General features: G+C 36.8%; 1 protein-coding gene across 11 annotated transcripts in view; it reads right to left on the reverse strand.

Moving 5' to 3' along the window:
* RPS6KA3 (ribosomal protein S6 kinase A3) overlaps positions 1 to 26368 on the reverse strand; it is a 124459-nt gene that overhangs the window by 53732 nt on the left and 44359 nt on the right. For 10 of the 11 annotated variants that reach the window (XM_085008746.1, XM_085008745.1, XM_085008742.1 and 7 more), the window contains 2 exons: positions 6992 to 7108; positions 1310 to 1391 (listed from right to left, as the gene is read on the reverse strand). In XM_085008746.1, the coding sequence (XP_084864872.1) occupies positions 1310 to 1391; positions 6992 to 7108 (199 nt within the window). Of the gene's footprint in view, positions 1 to 1309; positions 1392 to 6991; positions 7109 to 15407; positions 15493 to 26368 lie in introns of those variants that run through there. The other variant, XM_013985980.3, reaches the window with a different exon arrangement.

A 26368-nucleotide genomic window follows, 5' to 3' on the forward strand; every position in this document is an offset into this window, starting at 1 on the left:
GGCTTCTCAGAGTTTGACAGTTTCCTTTACATGTATTACGCACAATATAAATCCTATCTATATATATCATTACAACTCAAGAGTTCCTTTTGTAAATGAGCCCTCTTAAGCCCCATTTATGCAGTTTTATAACACGGGATTCATGATTATAAAAGTATAAAATCAGTGATATCAAATAGGGCAATAAGGATATAATTTAATTCCCTGATCCTAGCATGAATCAAGTAAGTAGTATACCAGGAGGTGGAGAATGGATAGGAAAGAAAATACATTCAGGAAGGAAGCAAGAGAATGAAAGCAAAGAGTGATTTTTATAAAGGAAGGTAAAGTTTCTTGAAATGATGTATCCAGTGTGAGTTACTAACTGGGAAGACTAACATCAGAAGCAACAAATGATCATCACAAACATTCCTTCCAGAGTATTTAAAAACCTGTTGAAAATACAGGTTAGTTAAAGAAGAAAAGGATGTTAGGAATCAATACATAAAACAATTAGAGGTTACGTGGTAAAATAACTAATACTACTAAATTAAAGGAAAATTTAGGTATTTTAAAATCTATGTACAATTTTTTCTAAGTGACTATTTACCTGTAAGAGCCAAATCTGAGATTAAATTTTTCAAAATTAGGGGATTAGAATAAAAAAAATTTTTTTTGTCTATTTGTCTTTTCTAGGGCTGCACCCACACACGGCATATGAAGGTTCCCAGGCTAGGGGCCCAATCTGAGCTGTGGCCCCCAGCCTACACCAGAGCCACAGCAATGCGGGATCCAAGCCTCGTCTGCGACCTACACCACAGCTCACGGCAACGCTGGATCCTTAACACACTGAGCAAGGCCAGGGATCGAACCCGCAACCTCATGGTTCCTAGTTGGAGTCATTAACCACTGAGCCATGACAGGAACTCCTCAGAATAAAATTTTATTTGGAGGTCAGAAGTCAAAATGATAACATCCTTAAAATGAAAGTTATTTTGCATTCAGTATTCAGTAGATCAGTAAGTTTTTAAAACATTAAAATAATCATATGAATTGGAAGATGAATTAAATCCAGTTTAAATATTCTAAACTCCTTGCCTAATGCCCAAGAAGAATTTATAATACTTCTTTTAAAACATGGTAACTCCCATTCTCACTAGTCATATGATTCTTAGCCCACTAGGAAAAATCTACTCAACCAAAGTCTAAATTTAAAGACAGTAACAGGAACAGATTCAGAATTTAAGTAACTGGCCTAGGAATCATGAGGTTTACTGAGATTTTTCGGTTTGTTCATTCTATGCGAACTACAAACAGCAGCAGCACTTACCTTTCAATGTGGCCTTCTTCAATACTTTCATGGCATAAAGCTGTCTAGCATCAGAGCCTGAGATTTTTTTGACTAAGAAAACCTGTATTTAAATAGGAGAAAATAAGTTTTACAAAGTATAACAAACTATACTATTGCTAAAGTAAGACTCCTATTGTAATATAGGTTATTAATAGAAAGGTTCTGATATATTAACTGTTTGCCAGCTTCCAAAGACCAAGCAACATGTAAGACAGAAACAAAAATCATTAAACTAAACTATGTGGCAATTAGATAAAAGTCTAACATCTTTAAAGTATAAAATAAGTAGTGATTGCTCTGCTTTTAACAAAACAAAAACTCTGATTCCACAAAAACTGTTACATGGGAAGAGTTCCCTTTGACCACAAATTTCTGTTGATGAATAGTCTTTTTTTGGGGAGGGGCGGCATCCCTCAGCATATGGAGCTCCTGGGCCAGGGATCTAATCCAAGCTGCAGCTGTGAACTAAGTTGAAACTGAGGCAACGCTAGATCCTTAACCCACTGAGCGAGGCCAGTGATCGAACCCACGTCCTCATGGATACAGACAAGTTCGTTAGTGCTGAGCCACAACAGGAACTCCTGAAAAGCCTCTCTCTTTCTTTTTAAAGATTTTAATTTTTGCTATTATAGTTGATTTACAACTGAATAGTCTTTTTTATATTTGAAAATTTCACATAAATTTCTCATTGATGGGTGGAATAATTCTTTTAAATTTTTAATTTTTTTTTCTTTTTAGGGCAGCACTTGTGGCGTATTGAAGTTCCCAGACTAGGGGTTGAATTGGAGCTGCAGCTGCCAGCCTACACCACAACCATAGCAACACGGGATCCTTAACCCACTGGGCAAGGCCAGGGATTAAACCCACATCCTCATGGATCCTAGTCGGGTTCGTTAACCACTGAGCCAAGATGGGAACTCCTAAATTTAAAAATTTTTAAGTATAGTTGATTTATCATGTTATGTTAGCTTCTGATATACAGCAAAGTGATTTAGTTATACACAAATATATTCTTTTTCATATTCTTTTCATTATGGTTGATTACATGATATTGAATATAGGTCACTGTGCTATACAGTAGGACCTTGCTGCTTATCTATTTTATATACAGTGGTTTGTATTTGCTAATCCCAAACACCAAATCTATCCCTCTCCCACTCCCTTTCCCCTTTGGTAACCACAGTTTGTTTTCTATGTCTGTGAGTCTGTTTCTTTTTTGTAAATAATTTATATCTTTTTAAGATTTCGTATATAAGTGAAATTATATGATATTTGTTTTCCTCTGACTTAATTGATTTAGTACGATAATCTCTAGGTTCATCCATGTTGGTGCAAATGGAATTATTTTTTATTTTATTTTTTACGGATTGAACCCGCAACCCCATGGTTCCTAGTCGGATTCGTTAACCACTGCGCCACAAGGGGAACTCCTATTTTTAGTTTTTTAAGGAACCTCCATACTGTTTTTCACAGTGGAAGCACCACCTTATATTCCCACCGACAATACAGAAGGGTTCCCTTTTCCCCACACCTACCCCAACATTTGATATTTAGAGACTTTTTAATGATGGCCATCTGACTGGTGTGAAGTGATACCTCACTGTAGTTTTGATCTGGGCAGAGCAATTTAAAACACTTATACTGAAGAAGGCTACTCACAAATTTTTAATGTATATTAAATCAGAATCCTGCTTTCTTACCTTTTAAAAATCAAATATACAGGTACACTTAAATATGAAGAACACAATTCCCAGCTATGTTATTGAGCATCTTGATTTTCCAAATACTTTAAGTTGTTTTTAAAATATAGTGTGGGATTTATGCAAAATAAAGAGCCTGCTCTAAATAATTCAGTCATGCTATAATATGACTCATGTAAAACTATCGATAAATCCCCTCTACTCATTTTGACCATTAGTTTTATGATCTCTTCCATCAAACCTTTAAAAGGTCTTACTTAGTGGACCTTAATTCCAACTATTTTCCTCCTACCCATTCTTTTCTAGCAGTGCTATTGAGCTGCCACAGATAGTAAGAAGAGATGCGGTTACAATCAACAACTTTAGGGTCATCTCTCAATTATCTGCATTAGAACAATAGGTTACTGGCACAAAATCAAAAAATGATTCATTCGACTTATTCAAGGGCAAGGCAGAGTTCCTTACTTTGAGAAATTGTGCCAAAGACAATGGGCAATGACCTCAAATCAAGTGAAAAGTGCCACAATGTGTACAGAAACCCTGATGCAGGGTGTGTTTCTCTCCCCAAATCACTGCCCTGTCCCCCTTTCACTGTGACCCACCCTTTAGTTTCTTTCAGTCAATTAGCACTGAGCCAACCTAGGCAGAGATAAGTATTCTCAATCGGGGTGTTTCCTAAGATGGAATGATGTTCAAATGCTAAAGGCAATCAGAGATTATGAAATTTTTTTTTTTTTTTTTTTTTTTTTGCTTTTTAGGGTCACACCCATGGTATATGGAAGTTCCCAGGCTAGGGGTCAAATCGGAGCTGAAGCTGTCGGCCTATACCACAGCCACAGCAACTCAGGATCTGAGCCACGTCTGTGACCTACACCACAGCCCACGGCAGTGCCAGGTCCTTAACCCACTGAGTGAGGACAGGGATCGAACCCATATCCTCATGGATAGCAGTCGGGTTTGTTTGTGCTGAGCAACTACAGGAACTCCCTGAATGTTTTTGAGCTGAAATAAATTCTAATTTGTTAGGTGGAGATAATTAGGAGTCATCTGATGCTTATTATTCTTTCTTAAGATTTCCTAATCAAGCCTCTTTGTGCCATTCTATAAGAAAAATTCTCCTCATGGGTTCCAAACTTTCTTCCCCCTTATTCGAAAGCACCTTCTTTATACTTTTCAGCATTTCCTATTAGTTTTTGCAAAGGACCTTCACAAGCATTTGCTATACATCATCATGATAATTTTGGGAGGCAGGCCTACTAAGCAATGCCTATTTTATAGCTGCCCAAGCTAGGGCTTCGAGAGGTTAAATAATTCACCTAGTGACACAGTGGAGGTACTGGGACAAGAACCAGGCCAGCCATTCAGTTCTGTGCTCCTGCTCAGCGCACTCAATCTGTTCCCTCGGGCTGTCACCAGTCAAGCACAGCAGGAGCAGTCCCAGATGCCATTGGATCTTCCCCCACTAGCATTTCTGACCTTTCGAACTCCTCCATGAAGCTATTCTTAGGCTCTGACAGGTCATCCCTGTTTCCTTGGCTTAGACTGGCTTTTGAGGATGAGTAAGAAAGGAGACGCCCTACTTTTAATGTCTGCTCTTTATAGTAAGGTATCTAAATTACTTTTAAAGAAATAAAAGGAGAAGTATGCTAACTCCTGGAAACTTCAATATTATGTTCCCTGGAAATAAATCCATCTATTTGGGTTTAACCATAATAAATTGCATGATAATACAATCTTACAGCAGATATTACATGCTTGGTCTTATATTATTTAATTCTCACTACTACCCTATGAGGGCAGGACTATTATTAACTCATTAATTCTTTTCAGAATTATATACTAGGTACTGTGCTACTGGTTTAATGCTGAGACATGGTACAAGGCATGCATGGGCCCTGCACTCATGGAACATATAGTCTAGTAGGGGAGATAGCTAATAAACAAATAATTATACAAACAAAACCCTCCAACTGTGGTGAGTGCTGTATAGATGAGGTATATACCATTCTGAGAAGGTATATGAATGTGACCTAGTCAGGATGGCTGGGAAGACTTCTTTGAGATCATAAGCATGAGCAGAGGTAACCAGATGAGGAAGGGGTAGGGGTGGGGCAGGGTACTTCAGGAAGAAGAAACATGTGCAAAAGGCTTTTGCTTACAGTCTAAAAAGGAAGGCCAATGTGGCCAGAATAGAGGTAGTGAAAAGTATATAAACTGATGTTGTTGAGGTAGCTAGTGGGCAGATTGGGGGGGCTCTTCAGTCATCTTAAGAATTTGTCTTTCTCCTAAAAGCAAAGGGAAGCTATTGAAAGGTTAAGGGAGTAGAGTATAAAACTAGCTCTTGTTGGTTGTCATATGGCAATGGCTTGAGGCAAGAATAAATTTGGGAAGCCCAAGTTAGGAGCCTCCTTCAATAAGCCAGGAAGAAATGATGGTGGCACAGACTGGCTAAGTACCAGGGAGAAGAAGAAAACAGGCAAGACTTGAGAAATCTTTACAGAAAATTTCTGATCCATCCACAAATCAACAGAACTTGTGGGAGTTGAGTGGGGCAGGGTGGGGGTGGGAGGGATGGTGGGGACCAGAAGTTATGTGTCAAGAATGCCTCCCCAAGCTTCTGGCTTGCTTAATTGGATGCCATTCATAGTGACAGAGAAAAACGAAAGAGGAGAGGTTTGGGGGTTAGGAGAAAGCATGAGTTTGGTCATAGACACGCTGAGTTTAAAATGCCTTTGAGACATGCAAAGAGAAAAGTAGTGGTACATAGAGTTCAGACTGGGAGGCACAATCTAGAATGGAGAAACAAATTTGTTATGTCAGCTGAATGTGGGTTTTATTAAGACAGTTGGCATAGAGAAAATAATTAGTAGGGAATAAAGACTGAGAAGAGAGCCTAGAACGAACCTTGAGGAACTTCAATACCTAATGACTGCCTAGAAATGGGGCTCCAAAAAGTTAAATAACTTGCTCAACCACACAGAGCAAGTAGAAGAAAAAAAAAGAGAATCCATGTCTGGCTGACCTAGAGCTTAAACTTGCAACCATTATCTTCTGCTGGCTACTTTTGGATTGAAAACATCATATTGGGTTTGGAAGATGTTAACAGCTGTAACAGATTACCTATGTTCGCCAAGGATTACTAAATGGTTTCATTAAAATACATAAAATGGTGTTATTTTGAAGCTTGCAAAGCATGATATCTTCAAATGTTTCCTGAGAAAGCACAGCAATGAAAAAGTTGAATGCAACATCAGAATGTTCCTCTTGCTGAGAAAAGGACCAGACAGATCAAGCAGTAGTGATTATAATGGTGTACTTCTCAAAATGGAGTACAGGAAGTGCTCTTGAAGTATGCAGCAGAAGAATGACAAGGATGTTATATCTTCTGCAGCAATTTTGGTTGGTGGATTTGGGAAATATTTTGTGATATTAAAAACACACAGATATTACTGAATAGAATGCAACCCCTGCATTCACTTTGAAGCCAAGCTATAAGTCCCCCAAATTTCATACTTATAGTGGGAGTGCCCCACCCTGGTTCCTTAGGAGTACCCATTCACTTTCTGCTGGTATTAGGGATTCTCTGGAGGATTGAGATGCACTGGCATTGCAAGATCACCTTCTAATTCTACACAAAGACTCAGAAAGAGGCCAGTGTATCAAGGAAACATTTTGTGATTTTTAATCATTCAGGAAGTGCAATTAGGGAGATCATATAGTCTTGAAGATAAAACTAACATGAGGTGAAAACTGCCAATTTACAAAAGTTTGCAATGTACTTTTGAACAACTTTATTCATTTTCTCACAATTACTGACAGTGAGAAATGTAAAAACACAGAAAATGCTGCTTTGTAGGGAGATCAGTAGTATTTCAAAAAATATTTCCGTTCCCCATTTGTATCAAATATATATGAATTACAGAAAAAACAACTTTTAAAAAAGCACACATTCATTACTTACCTTTCCAAATGATCCCTGCCCTAATACTTTTAAAAGTTCAAATTGGGAAGGATCCGCCTTTTCATGTCCTTCCTTTACATGATGTGTGATTGCAATTTCTTTGATACTGCCTTCTTCCTGTTGATGCAAATTTAAGGGGATAAAACAGAGTTAGAGCTACTTCCTCTGGCAATAATAAATTTGCAATACAAATTTAGTTTATCATATTAGAAATCCTCAAATTAATACACACAAATCAACTTTACTGGCGTGCCAAGTAAAAAGAGAACATATACCAAGCAAATATACTTTTTAAGTGTCAGAGACAGAATATTAATAACAGTCAAGGACACTGGCCAGCTGAACCTCTACATAACATTACTACTGAGTATTTTCACGTCTTCACTCTTCCTATTGGAGATAATCAGAGTAAGTGGTTTAGCTGGGTGAGGGCAGAGTGTGTAAAGAAGTCTGAAAACAGATCAGAGTAATCTCTTGTGCTCTTACATGTGGTTGTATCAGGTAGAACCAATGCTGGTCTCAAAAAATCCTGGTTATTGGGGAGAGGGGCTGAAAAATATTCCAGGGTAACCATGTATTTTCTACCCTCAGCAAGGCCATTTGAACTGGCAGGCTGAAGTTCATTGTGTTTGAAATATCAAAGTTACTTTCTGTTTCAAGGACTACCTGAGATCTGAGAGGGGAGAAAGGGATAACTCTAAAACACAAAATCAAAAAAGATTTAACACTTGGATGGAGGATTAGATAGAAAAAAAACTGTTCAGTATGATGCAACGGTAGGAAGTCTTGGGGTTAAGAGAAGGATACTTAAAGATGGTGGGTACTTTACTATATATGAGAAGTGTCTGATGAGAAAAGCTGAAAATATATGTAAGTATATACAGAATTTCAATTACTTATTTACCCTGAGTCAACAGATCAAGTACACCTTATTTAATCAAGACACATATTATAAATCAGCCCAAAACTACAACAATAAAACAAAACTCAACAAGAAACATAAGCTTGTGAAAGACTATCTTTTTTTGCATATAATATTTTTCTAGTGTATATATACTATTAGTAGGATCTAAATGTGTTACACAAACATAAGTAATTCATTATTTTTATTACCATTGTATTCCATATAAATGTTTGAACTCAAATAACATTCTCTTGCACGCTCAAAGAAGGCTGGCGATATAGGTAATTACAAAGATTTCTCAAAAATATATTCCTGGCTATCCTAATGTGGTAGCTTTTGAAAATAAGCAGTAAAAGGGAAAAAAGCTCTTCTAAGAGGACAAAAAAAGAAATCCAGGTCCATGATTTTACTCTGTAAGACAGAAGCTGTAGTTTGTAGAATGTTCTACTAGTGAGGCAGCTTAATAATCATTCTGGACTTTCTTGGAACTTTGGCAACAATAATAAAACAATCCCTTAATACTGATCCTGTGCAGCAGGCATTAGGGTAGAATCAAACATTAGCTGACTCCTTTCTGGGCATCTCTCCTCTCCAAATGAGATCAATGTACAAGAGTTTGAGAGTGACAGCTGTCCCTGGGAACATCAGGAACAAAAGAATGCAAATTATCAAAATCTTGAAAAAAAAAAAAACCATGGAAACTGTCAAAGAACAATGTATATGTGGGTGTAAGTAAGAAAGATTTAGATTAAAATCCAGCAAGTCTTTATTAAGCACGTAACATAGATGAAGCCTGGGTTACGTGCTTTTTCACCTTTTATCTTATATTTATGCTTCATGACAAATCTTCGACTACATATCAGTATTAGAGAGGGCTGATGGTAACAGGGAGTAGAGTACACCCCAGAGCAAGCAAAAAGATTTCAGAATTCTCTATGGTAATTCTTCCATTCACTGTTAGAAATCTGACAGATCATTTAAAGGTAAAATGCTTTGAAAACACTAGAGTCTTAAGTTTAAAGAGATCAAGTAAAGATCACAAGCTAGTAACTGGCAGACTTAGGACTCAATTCCAGGTTTTCTAACAACTTCCAAAACAAGGATCTTAGCATTATACCATGCTGAGACTGTCACAGGGCTCTTGGTGGTTCTCCACCCAAGATCAATCACAGGAACATAGAGACTTCCCTGGTCTTAGTAAATGTTCTACATCTCTTGGGTCAGTTCACTAAACTGATTACAGAAATGGTCTCTGAACTTTTGGTAGCACACCCTTATTAGTGAAAAACATGAGCATATACCCAGTATTTGTATACTCATTGGCTTGTAATTATATACATATACTTTCTGTATTATTATCTATATTATACATGGATGTGAAACTATAAAGAAGTTCTCTTTCTTTTCTACACCCTAAAGTGCTGTCTCATCAAAATCTGAAGACTAGTGGATTACAGACTTGAACTCATGATGCCAAGTTCACTGGTTGGATTCTAGCATGTGTCAGTGAGCCTCCTGTGGGAACTACTGTTTAATAGCCTAACTGAAATCTATTGCCTTTATATCATGACGTTGTGAAGAACTATACACTGTAATATGCTATATGTTTTTCTACTTTTCTTTCTTGGGTTAAGTGGGATGTGATTTATTAGGCTGCAACATTTTTTCATGTTATATTTCACAGCAAACACCTACCACAACTGTCTGTCACAAATAAAGATGCAACACAGGGAGGGAAGGATTACTGAATTATAACCATTTTGCATTTTGTTGCAGGTACACAGGAGCAAGCCTTACCCTTACAGCGTGAGCTACAATTAGGCCATGAATCAAAATAAAAAGCAGTTACTGTTCAAGAAAGATTTCATCTTTAATAACTACCATCTCTTTCCTTTCATGGTAAAAATTACTAAAAAAAAAAGTCTCTCTTTGATCCTTCGTATGATAGACCCATTAAAATATCCACTATATATCAAACATCATACTGCGAATACCTTTCGTTCTTTCTATTTCTAATAGTATCATCCAGGTACAATCCTTCACTACCTTTCCTGTAGAAAACTGAAACTAGCTTGGTCACTCATAATGTCCCTTTCCTCTACTGCCACTCCAATTCATCCTCCTGATAAATTCATTATCTGAAAGTAGGTAACTTCAGTTATATGACCAGACTGCTCAAAAACTCCTCTAAATTTCCCTAAATTAAATGCAGTGCTTTACCCTGGCACTGGAGGCCCTCTACAATATGGAATCAACCTGCTTTTCCAGTATTATTTCCCAATATTCCCTTACCTTTTGTCAACTTGGGTTATTTCCTGTTCCCTAAATGTATTGTTTTTAAAATCAAAGTAATACATGCACATGGGTAACAAACAAATCAAATAGTGGCAAAATAGCTTATGTGGAAAAGCAAGTCTCTTCTCACCCCCATATCTAAGTTCTAAAAAAATTTAAGTCTCTCTATAGCTACTTTGATAATTTCTTAGAAGTCATCTTCTTCCTCACTGTTCGATAATTATATTACTTTCATATAAACTTTATTTTTTCTATCAGTTTTAGACAGAATTCTAAGCCCTTACTTTGTAAAAGGAGGGTAAAGGTGCCCATTACATTCTTTCCCTCAAACTTCCCCCACCTGGAACTTGCTGTATTTTTACATTTTTATTAATATTAAGGCTATTAAGAAAATTAACATTCTCTCCTGTAACCACAATCAAATCATTTGTGCTCTCTCCACAACCTGATCCTAAAATCTGAAAGTCTGTATAAGCAGCCACGTTTTCATGGCAACCTATTGTTCAAACACAGGCTAGGAAGTATATTAAATATCCTTTCATAGTGGCCCGTAACTGACTTCTGGGACAATCCAAGGGGACTTTATTTTTTATTTCTTTATTTTATTTTTTGCTAAAGGGGACTTTACATCTTAGCTTTTAACTATATTTTCCATTCTTCTGAGAACCCTCTCTTACCCCCCATCAGGACTGGTTGTTCTTTAGTCTTTGCTGCACAGCTATTACCTTGGGATACATCTTCAGTGCTTTCCTGGTTGAATCCCTTATTTTCAGTTTCCTACATTATCTCTCTTTCTTAGATTACTCCCTGTAACTTCCTAAGAAAAGTGATGTGGAAGAAAACTTTCTGGATCTCACACATCTGAAAATGTCTCTATTTTGTCTTCACATTTGTATAGTTTGGCATGCTACCAAATTCTACAATAAAAACAATCTTGCCCAAGAATGTTGGCGCCATTCGTCCACTGCCTTCTAGCAGTCAGTGCTGCTGATGAACTGGATGATGCTAGTCTGATACAAACTTTTTTGGTATGTGACCTGGTTTTTGTTCATGGCATCTTTTTTAGGATTTTTCTCTGTCCTTGTACTTTTGAAATTCTACACTAAGATAAATATGGGTCTCCTTTTCTTCAGAATGCTAGATGCTTGGTGAACCTTTATAATCTTAAGACAAATTCTTTACCTCTGGGAGTATTTTAACATTTCTTTGATAATTTCCTCCCATCCACACTTCAGGGTTTCTCTTTTTGCAACAACTCTGTTAGTTGGATATTGTACGTCCATAATTGAATTCGTTTTTTTTTTTCTTTCTTTCTTTTTGTCTTTCTCAGGGCCCCACCGGCGGCACATGGAAGTTCCCAGACTAGGGGCCGAATTGGAACTGTAGCTGCTGGCCTACACCACAGCCACAGCAACACAGGATCCGAATGCACCTGTGACCTACACCACAGTTCACGGCAACGACGAATCCTTAACCCAATGAGCGAGGCCAGGGATCAAACCTGCATCCTCATGGATGCTAGTCGGGTTCATTAACTGCTGAGCCACAACAGAAACTCCTGGAATTGAATTCTTATCCTTTTTTCCATTTTCTGTCTCTTTTCTGAGAGACATCCTTATTTTCCTCCCCAATACTAAATTTTTTGTTCTGACAAATCTTACTTTAAAACAAAATTTCAAGTGCTTCTTTTCTCAATGTTTCTTTTTTTAAACAGCACCTTCCCTCATTCCCTTACCATCTTCCCATACCTCAAAATGGATGCAATCATTTCAAATCTCTTTGAAGATATTAACCAGAATTTTAAAAATATTTTTCTAGGAGTTCCGGTCGTGGCACAGTGGTTAACAAATCCAACTAGGAATCATGAGTTTGCAGGTTTGACCCCTGGCCTCCCTCAGTGGGGTTAAGGATCCAGCCTTGCCGTGAGCTGTGGTGTAGATTGCAGACACAGCTCGGATCCCACGTTGCTGTGGCTCTGGTGTAGGCTGGCGGCTACAGCTCCTATTAGACCCCTAGCCTGGGAACCTCCATATGCCGTGGGAATGGCCACAGAAAAGGCAAAAAAGAAAAAAAAAAATCTTTTTCTAAGTTGGGATGCAAAAAAAATGTTCTTGGGAGTGGAGAGAAAAGATAAAAGCTACTGTTCTATCCCCAACAAATTTTTCTGTTACTTCTAAGTTTAAATTTTTACTAATCATACCAGCAAAACATTTTCTATCTACTTTTCACTGGGATCGTCTAGCTCATACCTAGAATTCAATGAGATGGATGCAGAGAGGAATATCAAATTTCCGAAGACACTGATTACTAAGGACAGACTGATATTTGCATGTGACAAACCTATCTTAAGTCCCTAAATCATCTGTTACTGAAATAAATCTGTCATATGAAAACAGAGAACTATAGTTCGATAGTTTGTCAAATTGTGTTTTTGCCTATGAGTACAGAGTGAAGCAGCTATAGTTTTAAGGAAAGAGAATTTTATCAATGAAGTAGAGCAGAGATATAAGTTATATCCATTATAATTAGTCTGTGAGGCTCACACTGTTACATTTTCCAGCATAAGTGTACTTTAAATGATAGATGGATTCCTGCCTATTCATTATCACTAAAAACTTATGTTGTGGATTTTAAAAAATTATAGTAAAATCCAAAATTTTATTTTTACAAAGTCTACATTTATTTGACAAGAACTACTTGTAAGCAAAACTGTGAGGCTGGCAGCTGGTCCACATCACAACCCTGTATCATTCATCTACACTCCCAGTACTTTCAGACATTTGCCACTCCAGCCCAGGTGTTCAACACTCTCAAGGTATGAATGGGAATTCATTTGTTCATTCATTTAAACATTCATTTATTGAACACCTAATACATGCCAAGCACTCTTCTAGTTGTCTGAGATACACAATAAATGAAAAGGCCAAAATCTCTGCTGTTTTGGGAGAGATACAATAATAATAATAATGAGAAGAAGAAGAAGAAAGTTCATGTTAGAATATGATAAATACCATGGGAAAAAAAGATACTAATTTGGATAGGAGAGATCAGAAGTGCATGGATGGAAAGGAGAGCTTAGGATTTTAAATAAAAGCATCAGGGTAGGCTTTACTGAAAAGGTACTATTTCCCAAAAGAAGTGAGGGAGTCAACCATCTGGGGAAAAAATACCCCAGGGAAATGGACAAACCACTGCAAAGCCCAGTGTGGAGCACACATGGAGATAAGTGTTTGGATTAGAGTGTAGGATGGAAAGGAAGAAAAGAAAAGGTTCAACAGGGGACTAAAACTTGGGTGGCTCTTTGTGCTTTTGCATCCTCGATTGCCTGACCCTGATGGAAGTGTTTCTGATCTGTGACAAAGGTTCTTTCCTTTCTTGTCAGAAGGCAATTTGGATTATGGGCCAGATACTGTGCTAGGTATTAGCAACACTAAGATACAGAAGAGTATCCACCTACCAGCAACTTACCTAGGCTTTCAAAGATTACTATTGGATAAATACCTCTTGAGATATGACCCTGATAGGTAAAACCAATTCAGCTCAGTTTTTAAAATCTATAATTTTAGGAATTTGTAAAGAGTATAATTTTAGACATCAGAGAAAAATGGAAGAAGAAAATTCATGGACAAGTCGATCTTTTGGTGTTCCCATAGTCAGAGAAAGCCACCTTGTTTGTTTCCCAGGACCAGCAAAAAGTACGTAGTTTCCCTCTTAAATGGTTTCTGAGGTTCACCCTTTTAATGGGAAAAAACTAAACATTTCCTTCTTAAGTTGAAAGGGAAAAAAATAAAATTTTGTTCTTAAAATGCTTCTAGAAAGGGTGAAAGGAAAGGAACTGAAATCGATGTTACCTACTTGAGTTATATAAAACCCAATATTGTAACATGAAAACATCTAGAAAACAAACTGGGTGACATTAACTGATTTTAAAGAATGATTCAACTGTTGGCACTATGCCCTGCCTTGTATACATAATTTCCTTTTTCCTCCCCTCCCTTGAGTCAGGAAGTGTGTTCTTAAGGCATTGGTATTTTTTAAATTGTTTTGAATGTCAGAAAATATTGTTGAAGCTTGAAATAAAATGTTTAAGTATTCCTTAGCAAAAGCCAATAAATAAGTATTTTCCAATCATGGATATGTTAACCATTTTTTGCTCTATTGTTAAAAAAGACCTAACGAAGAAAAAGGGTACACTGTATTTACCTCTAAAATATAATCCAAAATTAAATAAAGCACTGCTCTCTATATAGATATCTACAGTTCCATAATGTACAGTTTTTTTTAAATTTTAAAAAAGATATGTTAGTTTTTTTAGATGATCAAGATGCATAAAAATTATTTGACTGTGACACATAATTAAACTGGTTGTTCGAGCTGTAGTGAGAAACCACATTTTAATTTATTCTAGACTACAATTTGACCAAATCCAATTTACGTGATTGCTAATGGATGATAAATATGCCCAGCATTTTTCATTCAACCAAATTCTTTAAGAGAGTATGCTAGCTAAGCCAGCTTCTTAAATCCACATTTGATAAAACAGCATTGCCAGTTCTCCAGGCTAACATTCTCAACAACTGCTGCAAAGAACACAGTTTTTTCCCAACTGGGAATCATGATCGACAACTTTAAATCTCTTTAAAGAATAACAGTTGATTTTGGCAAGATTTTTAGATTAAACACAATGTAAATTATCGTTCAGTAAGCACATTTTAACAAAGTAATGCTTTGAAAACTATACCTACTTTAATATTAACTTGCTTGAAGTTAAATATAACTGATTAAAACCTTCAAATTTTTAAAAGAACCAATTTCAACAAAAATCTGATTTTAAGTTCTTGACTGTTTAAAATAATATATTCCCCAAAATACTGCTTACATTATTATTACACAGCAATCCTCTAAATATTAGTAAGTTAGCAATTTTGTTCACGCTGAGTTACACCCATCTGTTTTATTATACAAAATTACAAACATTAGAAAGATAAAAATTACTTTAGCACTAAGAAGCTAATGTAAAAATAGGTTTATAAAATATACAGAGTTGAGATGTATAATATACATATAGTAAACAAACACTGCCCTTTAAATATTCCATAAGAACTGGTTTTGAATTCTGAAAAGCTAAAAGAATGTATAAAATGAAATTATTTAATTAGTACAATTATACCTAGCTCCAACCAAAATATTTTAATCTTTAAGTTGAACAAAGCTTACCTGTATAGAGCGAACACGAAAAGACAAAAATTTAAACATGGCTACGAAACCATGACGGTGATAAAAGAATTTGACGGTAAAACTTAAGTTAGAAAGGGAAGGCCAAGCCCCTGCAAAGTTTTTCCCTACCAGCTGTTCCGGTGATTAGAAAATTTCCTGTCAGGCGGGTCCTGAATGCTAGAAAAAGAGGCCTGACAATTTTCCTGTGGTAAAAGAAAGGAGAAACGTAATGACGAGGGCACTAATGTAGCTGATAGGTAGGGAGGCCAGAACAGGAAACCAAAACAGATTTGCTGATAGCAAAATCCTGTTGAAATGTTCTTTACTCCTGCTTCCCAGAAATCCAGACAATTTTCACGACTAGTGAAATGAACATAATTTTATTTCAGAATCCTGAGAAATGCCGGTTTTTCTTAACTATATGACACTTTAAAAGCAACTGAAACTAGTTAGCACTATTAAAATAATAAAAGTCATGGATACACATGTGAAATTTTACCCTTTGTAATGTTTATACACACTCCAAAGGATAGTTTCAAGACTATTTTAAGGTTATGTCTATATATAGACATGTCATGGGTGTTCCCTGTCAACGAGGAAGAGTTTTCTAACTATGAGAAGAAAATGACCCATATGCAAAAACCTTTTTGAGTCTGATGTAAGGACAAATTCTTCCCGTATTAAATGAAAGTAAATTAAATTTAAATTCACACTGGTTATAAACATCAATTATCAACCAGGATAAAAACATCAAGATTCATAGCTAAAACTCACATTCCTAGCTGATAAAATCTACATTTAAAAAAAAGTCCACTCCCTCAGTTATTAGTGAGCAGAAGGAACATTTACTGATGAAGTCAACCTGTAAAAGAAGGAGCGGGTCAACCTACCAGACAATCCCTTACTCCATTTCATCCTCTAATAGCTTTCACAAGTTCTTTTAAGATATTTTTGTTTTGGAAGCTATTTTTTAAAGCATGCCAATATTCAGAACATGATCACTGACCTCATAGCATTTAAACAAAACCAAAGGACAGAAGCATGAAGCGCTATGGGAAAATACCTAATGTACACTTAATCTATGCAGAACCAATAAAAACCTCAAACGTGAAGCTACATAGCCTATATGAATTCAATAAAATCACTGAATTTGCAAAACCTGAAGAATCTCTTGAAATCACCAAGCATGCTCCAGGCTTAAAGGACTATGGTCAAGGTAGGCACATATCTGGTAATAGAGCTATCTATCATGGGAGCTCAGTGCTGCTGTCCTGTAATGAACAAACATTAGAGGGCCCATTAGGTGCTACAAGCACCATGTGAAAGGTCAGGGCTCTTCCTGTTAGATCAAATTTTTATGGCAATGTTCTATAAATGTTACTGCTAGATCAAATTTTTATGACAGTGTTCTATAAATGACCTAATGTAAGTTGAAGAGTAAAAAAAACTGCTCAATTTAAAAAATTATTCTATGTAACCAAGTACATCAGAATCAACCAGGACTCAAATAAATATCCCAGATAAAACTTTCAATTCTGCTCAGGAAACTGTGCATATTTCTTGATTAAAAGTGTGTGCCTAGGGAGTTCCACCATGGCTCATAGTTTAAGAGAGTCAGTGTGCCCATCATGGCTCAGTGGTAACAAACCTGACTAGTATCTATGAGGACGTGGGTTCGATCCCTGGCCTTGCTCAGTGGGTTAAGGATCTGGCATTGCCATGAGCTATAGTGTAGGTCAGACGCAGCTAGGATTCTGCATTGCTGTGGCTGTGGTGTAGACCGGCAGCTACAGTTCCGATTTGACCCCTAGCCTGGGAACCTCCATATGCCATGGGTGCCGGCCCCAAAAAGCAAAAAAAAAAGTGTGCCTAAATTTTTCAGCAAGGAAAGCATTAAGGAAGTTTTCCATTGCCACATGAACCCGCTCATCTCCCAAAAGGAATTACTTAAGGCTCCTTATAAGACTGCAAAAGGGCAGCAAGCCTAGGGCAATCACCCAACACAGAACTGCCATCTGAACATGAGGTGCTTCTTAAGAATGTCAAGAAGAGGCAAACATCATGGTTACTGCTGAACCAATTAAGGTGTACAAAAAAAAACAGGGGTGTCTCTGTACAGAGCCATCATCAACTTTACTCAAGTAATACTTAAGAACAGGAGCAACCAAATAACCTTTTTTGAATTTAAAGGATGAGTCTAAATTGGGTTTAATGACTAAGTGATGCTCAAGTTAGCAATCCACATTGTTCTTTTTAATATTACCACCAAAAAAATGAAGCAATATTTCAGATATCAAAACTAAGTCTCCCTGATTTGAAATACCTTAATTAAAATAGCATGGTACTGCTGTATAAAAGATAAGCAGAGTGACAGAAAAGAATAAATGTGAAAGCTGAAAGCATTTCCACTAGGATTAGGAAGAAGACAAGGATGTCCACTCACACCACTCTTATCAACATAGTTTTCGAAGTCCTACTGTTGGCAATCAGAGAAGCAAAAAAAAAGGAATCCAAACTGGAAAAGAAGAAGTAAATGTGTCACTGTTTGAAGACAACATCAAAGTCCTAAAGATGTTATCTGAAAACTGTTAGAGCTCATCAATGAATTGGGTAAAGCTGCAGAATACAAAATTAATACAAAGAAATCCCTTGCATTCCTATACATTGACAATGAAAGATCAGAAAGAGAAATTAGGGAAACAATCTGATTTACCACTGCATCAAAAAGAATAAAATACCTAGGAATAAACCCATATAAAGAGACAAAAGACTCATACTCTGAAAATTATAAGATGCTGGTGAAAGAAATCAAAGATGACGCAAACAGGTGGAAAGATATATCATGCTCTTGGATTGGAAGAATCAATATTCTCACAATGACTATACTACTCAAGGCAATCTACAGATTCAATGCAATCCCTATCAAGTTACCAATGATATTTTTCACACAGCTAGAACAAAAGATATTAAAATTTGTATGGAAACACAAAAGACCCCAGATAGCCAAAGCAATCTTGAGGAAAAAAAAATGGAGCTGGAGGAATCAGGCTTCCTGACTTTATACTACAAAGCTACAGTCATCAAAACAATATGGTACTGGCACAAAAACAGAAATATAGACCAGCAGAACAGGCTAGAAAGCCCAGAAATAAACCCAAGCACTTATGGTCAACTAATCTATGACAAAGGAGGCAAGAATATACAATGAAGAAAAGACAGTCTCTTCAATAAGTGGTGCTGGGAAAACTGGACAGCTACATGTAAAAGAATGAAATCAGAACATTCCCTAACAACATTCACAAAAATAAACTCAAAATGGATCAAGGACCACAAGGCCTGATACTCTAAAACTCTTAGAGGAAAACATAGGAGAACACTCTTTGACATAAATCACAGCGATATCTTGTTTGATCCGCCTCCTAGAATAATGAAAATAAAAACAAAAATAAACCAATAGGACCTAATTAAACTTAAAAGCTTTTGCCCAGCAAAGGAAACCATTTTTTTTTAAAAGACAACTCATAGAATGGGAGAAATCCTTTGCAAACAGAGCAACCAACTACAGATTAATCTCAAAAATGTACCAACATCTCACGTGGCTTTATATCAAAAAAACATACAATCCAATCAAAAAATGGGCAGAAAATCTAAATAGACATTTCTCCAAAGACATACAGATGGCCAAAAACATATGAAAATATGCTTGACATCACTAATTATTAGAGAAATGCAAATCAAAACTAAAATGAGGTATTACCTCACACCAGTCAGAATGGCCATCATCAAAAAGTCTACAAACAATAAATGCTAGAGAGGATGTAGAGAAAAGGGAACCCTCCTAAGCTAGTGGTGGGAATGTAAATTGGTGCAACCACTATGGAGGACAGTATAAAGGTTCCTTTAAAAACTAAATATAGAACTGGAGTTCCCATCATGGCACAGTGGTTAACGAATCTGACTAGGAACCATGAGGTTGCAGGTTCGATCCCTGACCTCACTGAGTGGGTTAAGGTTCTGGCTTTGCTGTGAGCTGTGGTGTAGGTTGCAGATGCGGCTCAGATCCCGAGTTGCTGTGGCTCTGGCGTAGGCCGGTGGCTATAGCTCCGATTCGACCCCTAGCCTGGGAACCTCCATATGCTGCGAGAGCGGCCGAAGAAATGGCAAAAAGACAAAAAAAAAAAAAAAAAAAAAAACAAAAACCACCAAAAAACAAAACGAAAACTAAATATAGAACTACCATATGATCCAGCAACTGCACTCTGCACATATATCCAGAGAAAACCATAATTTGAAAAGATACATGCACTCCAATGTTCACTGCAGTGCTATTTACAACAGCCAAGACATGGAAGCAACCTAAATGTCTATCAACGGAGGAGTGGATAAAGATGTGGTATATGCTACATGATATACATATATTTAAGTATAATTAAAACTAATCATAAAATTGTTTAAAAGAAACCCATGTATATATAATGGAATATTACTCAGACGTAAAAAAGAATGAAATAATGCCATTTGCAGCAACATGGGTGGACCTAGAGATTATCATAGAGTGAGGTCAAAGACAAATATCATATGAGATCACTAATATGTGAAGTCTAATAAAAACTGATACAGGGTGGGGGGATGTGCTGGGGGTTTGGGATGGAAATGCTGTGACGATCATTGTACAACTATAAATGTATTATATTGAGCAATAAAAAAAATTAAAAAAGAATGCCTTAAAAAAAACTGATACAAAGGAACTTACTTATAAGTCAGAAACAAATTCACAGATTTCATAAGCGATCTTATTGTTACCAAAGGGGAAACCATGAGGGGGAGGGAGGAATTGTGAGGATGGGAATAACATACACACACTATTGTACAAAATAGATGATTAACAAGAATTTACTGTATAGTTCAGTAGGTTCTGATATATATACTTAACAAATTTCATATATACACACACACACACACATATAAAATACCAATTCACTTGGCTATACACCTGAAAGTAAAACACTGTAAGTGAATTACACTCCAATAAAATTAAAAAAAAGAATAAATGTGACATGACATCTGAGGGAGATGTTAGGACATGTGGCTACCTGTTCAGAAAATGCAGAAGCCATAGAGGAAAATACTGATGTACATTTGATTATAAATTTCAAAAAATCCTTTACATCAAAAGGTACCATAGAGTTTCAAGACTAGCTCACATGATTACAATCCCTTATAATCGTGTTACACACTCATCACTGAGCAATTGTTTTACTTGATTGTGTAGCTATCTCCTAACCAGAATGAAAGCTCTTAAGGCCCTCCAGTACATTGCTTATGCCATTTAATAGTGTTTAAGCACATCCCATTGCCTCTACCAGATTAATCTCCAGAACAGGCACCATACTTATATTTGTATCCTCAAAGCAAACAGTACACAGGAAGAACTCAAATAATGGCTAACCAATTAAGTATCAATAACTAGATAGTATTGTTGATAATTTTCCTCCTCTTTTAACTATCTTTAAATTTATCTTATTAAATTTCCAGCTAGTTTTTCATTTTTTCATCTTACTGGTTTTATCAGTTCCCGTCGTGGCGCAGCGGAAACGAATCCGACGAGTATTCATGAGGATGTGGGTTTAATCCCTGGCCTTGCTCAGAAGGGGCAATGGGATCTGGCATGGCCATGAGCTGTGATACAGGGTCACAGACGTGGCTTGGATCTCATGTTGCTGTGGCTGTGGCGTAGCTGGCAGCTGTAGCTCCAAGTGGACCCCTAGCCTGGGAACTACCATAAATGCGGCCCTAAAAAGCAAAATAAATAAATAAATAAACAACACTTACTATAAAAATTATCCATGTCCAGTATAGAAAACTTAATAAACAAAAAGAAGGGGGGAAAACAGGGGAAAAATTCACTATTTTGGCTCTTTCCAGTCTTTTTCTGTATATGTACATGTACACAGTTGGACCATACTACACATATATCACTTTTTTTTTCTGTAAAAGGCCAGACAGTAAATGTTTTTGGCTTTGCAGGCCTTATTGGTCTCTTTCAGTACTGCCATTACAGCAGGAAGGGGAATGGGTAAAGTTGTGTTCCAATTAAACTTCATTTACAAAAATAGGGTATAGGCCTTGGGTATAGTTTTCTGACCTTTGTTCTCTATCATTAAGGTCATCTTCTATACACTACTGATGATTGCAGAGGATGCTACTATACAAATCCCCTCTTGGTGGGTATTTGATCTTCTATATTGTTGGGATGTCCCCATTCTTTGTGCACATTCACAATGCACTAGAAATACTTTCTAAAAATGGCACTGTATTTCTAGAAGTAGAGTATGCAAGCATTTTAAAGTTTCTTGATCCTCACTTATTTGCCAAGTTGTCCTCCAAGAAGAACCTAAATAATAATGAGGGAACAACACCAAGACCTCAGGCAGGAGCAAACTACTGCCAGACAGGGCCAGTCATGGGCTAAATCTGGTCCTTGTTCATCTCTATTTACGTAAGAGCTCCTGCTGGTTTTACTCTACTGTGGCTACTGCTGACTTGAGTAGCTGCTACAGTAAACTCACTGGTCACAAAGCCTACAATATTTACTGCCCAGCCCTTTTATATACAAAGTTTGTTGACTCATGGTCTTGAGCCCTCAAATAGAATGCAAAAATGCAAAACCCTGAGATTAGGAATCAGCTTAATGAATTCAAAACACAAAGGAAAGACCTTGGTGGCTAGAATGTGGTGAACACCAAGGATGATACCGGGAACAATTAGGACACATATCGAGCACATATTGAGTATTTTTAGAGATCAGCTTTCATATCTTGATCACTAAATGGAAAGATTGTTCAGAAGTACACAGTCCCTTACCCTACACAAATTAAAGATGTCATGCTAATATCAATCAAAATAACTGGAAAACATTTTAAAAGACAATTTAGTGTACACTAACATGTAAAAAACACAAATGAATTCATAGTGAACATTTCTATAAGGAGAACATTCATCTCAAAAAAGAATGATAAAATTCATGTTGAAGATATGCTTGAACTAGGATAGTATGAAAAAAAGAAACACTTTATGAAACCCAATTTCTTCTTCTTTTTTTTTTTTTTTTTTGCTTTTTAGGGCTGCACCTGTGGCATATGGAGGTTCCCAAGGTAGGGGTCAAATTAGAGCTGAAGGCTGGGGCCTACGCCACAGCCACAGCAATGCCAGATCCTTAACCCACTGAGTGAGACCAGGGCTCAAACCTGCATCCTCATGGATACTAGTCGGATTCATTACCATTGAGCCATGATGGGAACTCCGAGGCCCAATTTCTAAAGCTATCAGGATAACATGAAGTAGCTGCCTATTTGATAATCTGGTTTCTTTCCTATCTCAATTTTTTTTGGTCTTTTTAGGGCTGTACCCATGGCATACGGAGGTTCCCAGGCTAGGGGTCTAATAGGAGCTGTTGCTGCCAGCCTATGCCAGAGCCACAGCAATGCCAGATCCGAGCCGTGTCTGCAAGCTACACCACAGCTCACAGCAATGCTGCATCCTTAACCCCACTGAGTGAGGCCAGGGATGGAACCCTGCAACCTAAAGGTGCCTAGTCGGAATGGTTTCTGCTGCACCATGAAGAGAACTCCCTTATCTCAATATTTAAAAGAGAATTCCTTAAGTGTCAAGCCATATTAAGTAGTGCCTCACAGACTATCAAGAAGTTTGGATTTGATTTCAAATGGGAAGCCAACTTTCCTCATTTTAGGCAGCAGAATTAATACCAGTCCTCAAAACCTGTAAGTCTTTTTCCTTTTTCCTTTCTCTTATCTTCATTATCTAATTTCCTTCTCTTCCTATTTAATCCATCAACAAATTCCACTTGTCTCTGAAATAAACCTCAAACCTATCTATTTCTATTTCTTCTACCACTCTCAGTACAAACCATTATCATATAGTGCCATCTAACTGGTTTTCCCCCTTCTAAATTTTTCCTGTATAGTCCTTTCTCTTCACGGCAGCCAGAATAACTTTAAAACATTAATCGGACCAGGTCGTACCCTACCTCATACTCTTTAATTGCTTCCCATCCCAGAATAAATCCCAAATTTCTCATATGGAGCATAGAGCTACCGTGATCTTGAGAAAAGACTCAGTAAATCATTTAAATATAATGTCAGTGTTTGGTTTTGAACTTATTTTAATCATGTTAATGTCAGACTACTTCCTCTACTAAAAGAGGGATATTTAATTTTATAAAATGTCTTTTTATTATCTACTAATGTAATAAACTTAGTCTTTCTCCTTTGACCTACCGATTGGATAACTTAAATCAATAAATGTCCTAATATGTATTTCTGGGAAAATTCCATCGTTTTAATAGAAGTCTGCATTTGATTTGTAAATTTTTAAAAGCATTTTTGCATCTGCATTCACAAATGAAATTGGCACACTTTCCTTCTATGTGTTAACTTTCACTTTCAGGGCTAGGCTATGCTAACTTTACAAAACTGACTAAAGGCAATGCAATTTTCTTCTATGCTTTCACATATTTTAAAGACCATATGCATGATCTATTTCTTGAGGTTTCAAAGTATTTCCTACTAGGGCCTTGCACTGTAGTGAGGGCATGTGGCAGTACGCATACTTTAATAACTTAAATTTTTCCCTTGCTATTGGTAAAGTCATAGGTTTTCTATTCCTTCCTAAACTGTATCATTTAAGTTTTCTTAGAAAACCACTTTTTTCAGCAAGGCTTTCATATTAGCATAGAGTTATACTTAATATACTATCATGTTTTTAAAATCACATTTATGGCAAATTTCAATTATATCTAAAAGTAGACAGAATAGTGTAACAAATCCTCATGAACCCAGCACTCATCTACAACAATTATCAACTCTTGGCCAATCTTGTTTCATATATTTATTTCCCCCACTCTCATAATTATTTTGAAGCAAATCCCAGATATTATATCATTTCACCTGTAAATATTTCAGTTGTTATACCATGTTTTAATCTCCTTCCTATCTATGGGCACACCCTATTTTGCCTTTCTAATGTTGTGTGTTTGCTTTTGTTTTTATTTTCCCTGTTTTCGAATTCACTGATTTTGGAATTTGTATTTAAATCCTTTCTCTTGCTTTTTATAGGTTTACTTGGTAGTTTTTTTCTAGTTTCCTTCACTGAATCCTTTGTTCCTTTATTTATAAATGAATTCTCATTTATCAATAAATTCCTTTCAATATAATGTATAATTCTAACAATATCATTTAAGATACTACTATATGCTAAGACCCATGCTTTATAAGAAATTATTTGAGTTAATTCTCACCACAGTAAGAATTATTATCCACACTATAGATGAAGAGGGTAAGACATAGAGAGAAGTTAAAGGATCTGCTACGCAAGTTCACAGTTTGGAAATGGGAATGGCTATGAGGCTGATGGGAGCATAGCCAGGCAATACTATCTGGGGAAGGAGCCAGTGGCTGATTTAGGTCAGAAACCAGGGTACTAAACCCTTAGATGAGACCCTGAAGGAAGACAGCTCAGTAGAGGGTACATGGCAGAGTTCCTGAACATTTTTTCTACACCATACATTATATTTGTCTGACAAGACCTGAACCTTGGTCAAACCCAGTTAGCAGTCATCTTCATGACTTCATGACAGATGAATCCCACTGGAGAAAAATGAACTACTATGATAAAAACTTAAAATTAACCTGTTCTTAACTAATTCCTCTGGATACAACTGTTTTTGGTATAAATCAATTTTTCAGACACTAAAGGGTTTAATATCTAAGGATTTACATTTAAGTATTTGAGAATTATTCTGTAGCACACATGCGTCAGCAGATAATGTCCTAAAGTGCTAAGGTTCTAAGATTTTAGAGATAGGAAATAAGTTTCATGATCATCAACTTGAATCAAATGGTAGTGAATTCCTAGAGCACTGAGAGGGGTTGCTTCTAAGGCTCTACGTCAATGGAAAGCACACTACCTTCCACTCACAGTATCTCCCCTGACCATAAAAAAGAGAGGGCAAGGGGGCAGCACTACCAATGTCCCAGGCTGAAATCTTGCGGTAAGCAGCAATATAGCCTAGGGGGTATTGCTGGTCTCCCTATTCACACAGATTTTTCCTGCTTAGCCTGGAGTTCTTTAGTCATGTTTATCTAAAATGGTTAAATTAAGTACAGAGGTTACAACTTTCAATACACCAATATTTCAGGTTGACTCAATAAACCATTCATATTTGAACAGAACTTAATCAAAAGAATTTTAATTATGGTTTAGATCACTTAAACTGAAAAGAAGACATATTGTGATGAGTAGACTACAGCAGAGGAGAAGTGAATGTGGATTAGAGGGATCAGAGGAGTTAGGCAAGCCGCGATTTTTTTTGGTGGGGGGGGCACATCTATGGAGTGTGAAAGTTCCCAGGCTAGGGAGTGAACTCATGGCACAGCAGTGACCAAAACCACTGCAGTGACAATGCCAGATCATCAGCCCACTGTGCCGCAAGGGAACTCCAAGCCATGATTTTTAAAAAGGAGGGTTTTTGTTTTTGTTTTTTTGCTGCACCTGCAACATGCAGAAATTCCCAGGCCAAGGATCAAACCCGAGCCATAGCAGTAACCCAAACCACAGCAGTGACAACAGTGGATCCTTAACCACTAGGCTACCAAGGAACTTCTGGAGGGGGGGGGGTGCTGTATTTTTTAAAAAGCTCTTAAGGGTGGGAGAATGGGACACTTGAAATGAAAAAAAAAAAAAATAGCCCTGAAAGAGAGCCAAAAACATAGCAAAGGAAACCTTACATGCTTGGAAATTTGGCTTTTATACACATACTCCATTTAATGGCACCATGAAGTACTAATTATAATGCTATTTATCTCAGAAAATACAACTTCCTAAGTGGTATATGCTTAAATCTACTAGAGCATATTTTCCCATGTTCTAAATGCTAAAATATA

This window comes from Sus scrofa, chromosome X (genome assembly GCF_054392235.1).
Source record: "Sus scrofa isolate SSC_HxYL_T2T_F1_AM1 chromosome X, Sscrofa_HxYL_maternal_Yorkshire_Landrace_v2.0, whole genome shotgun sequence".
NCBI lineage: Eukaryota > Metazoa > Chordata > Mammalia > Artiodactyla > Suidae > Sus > Sus scrofa.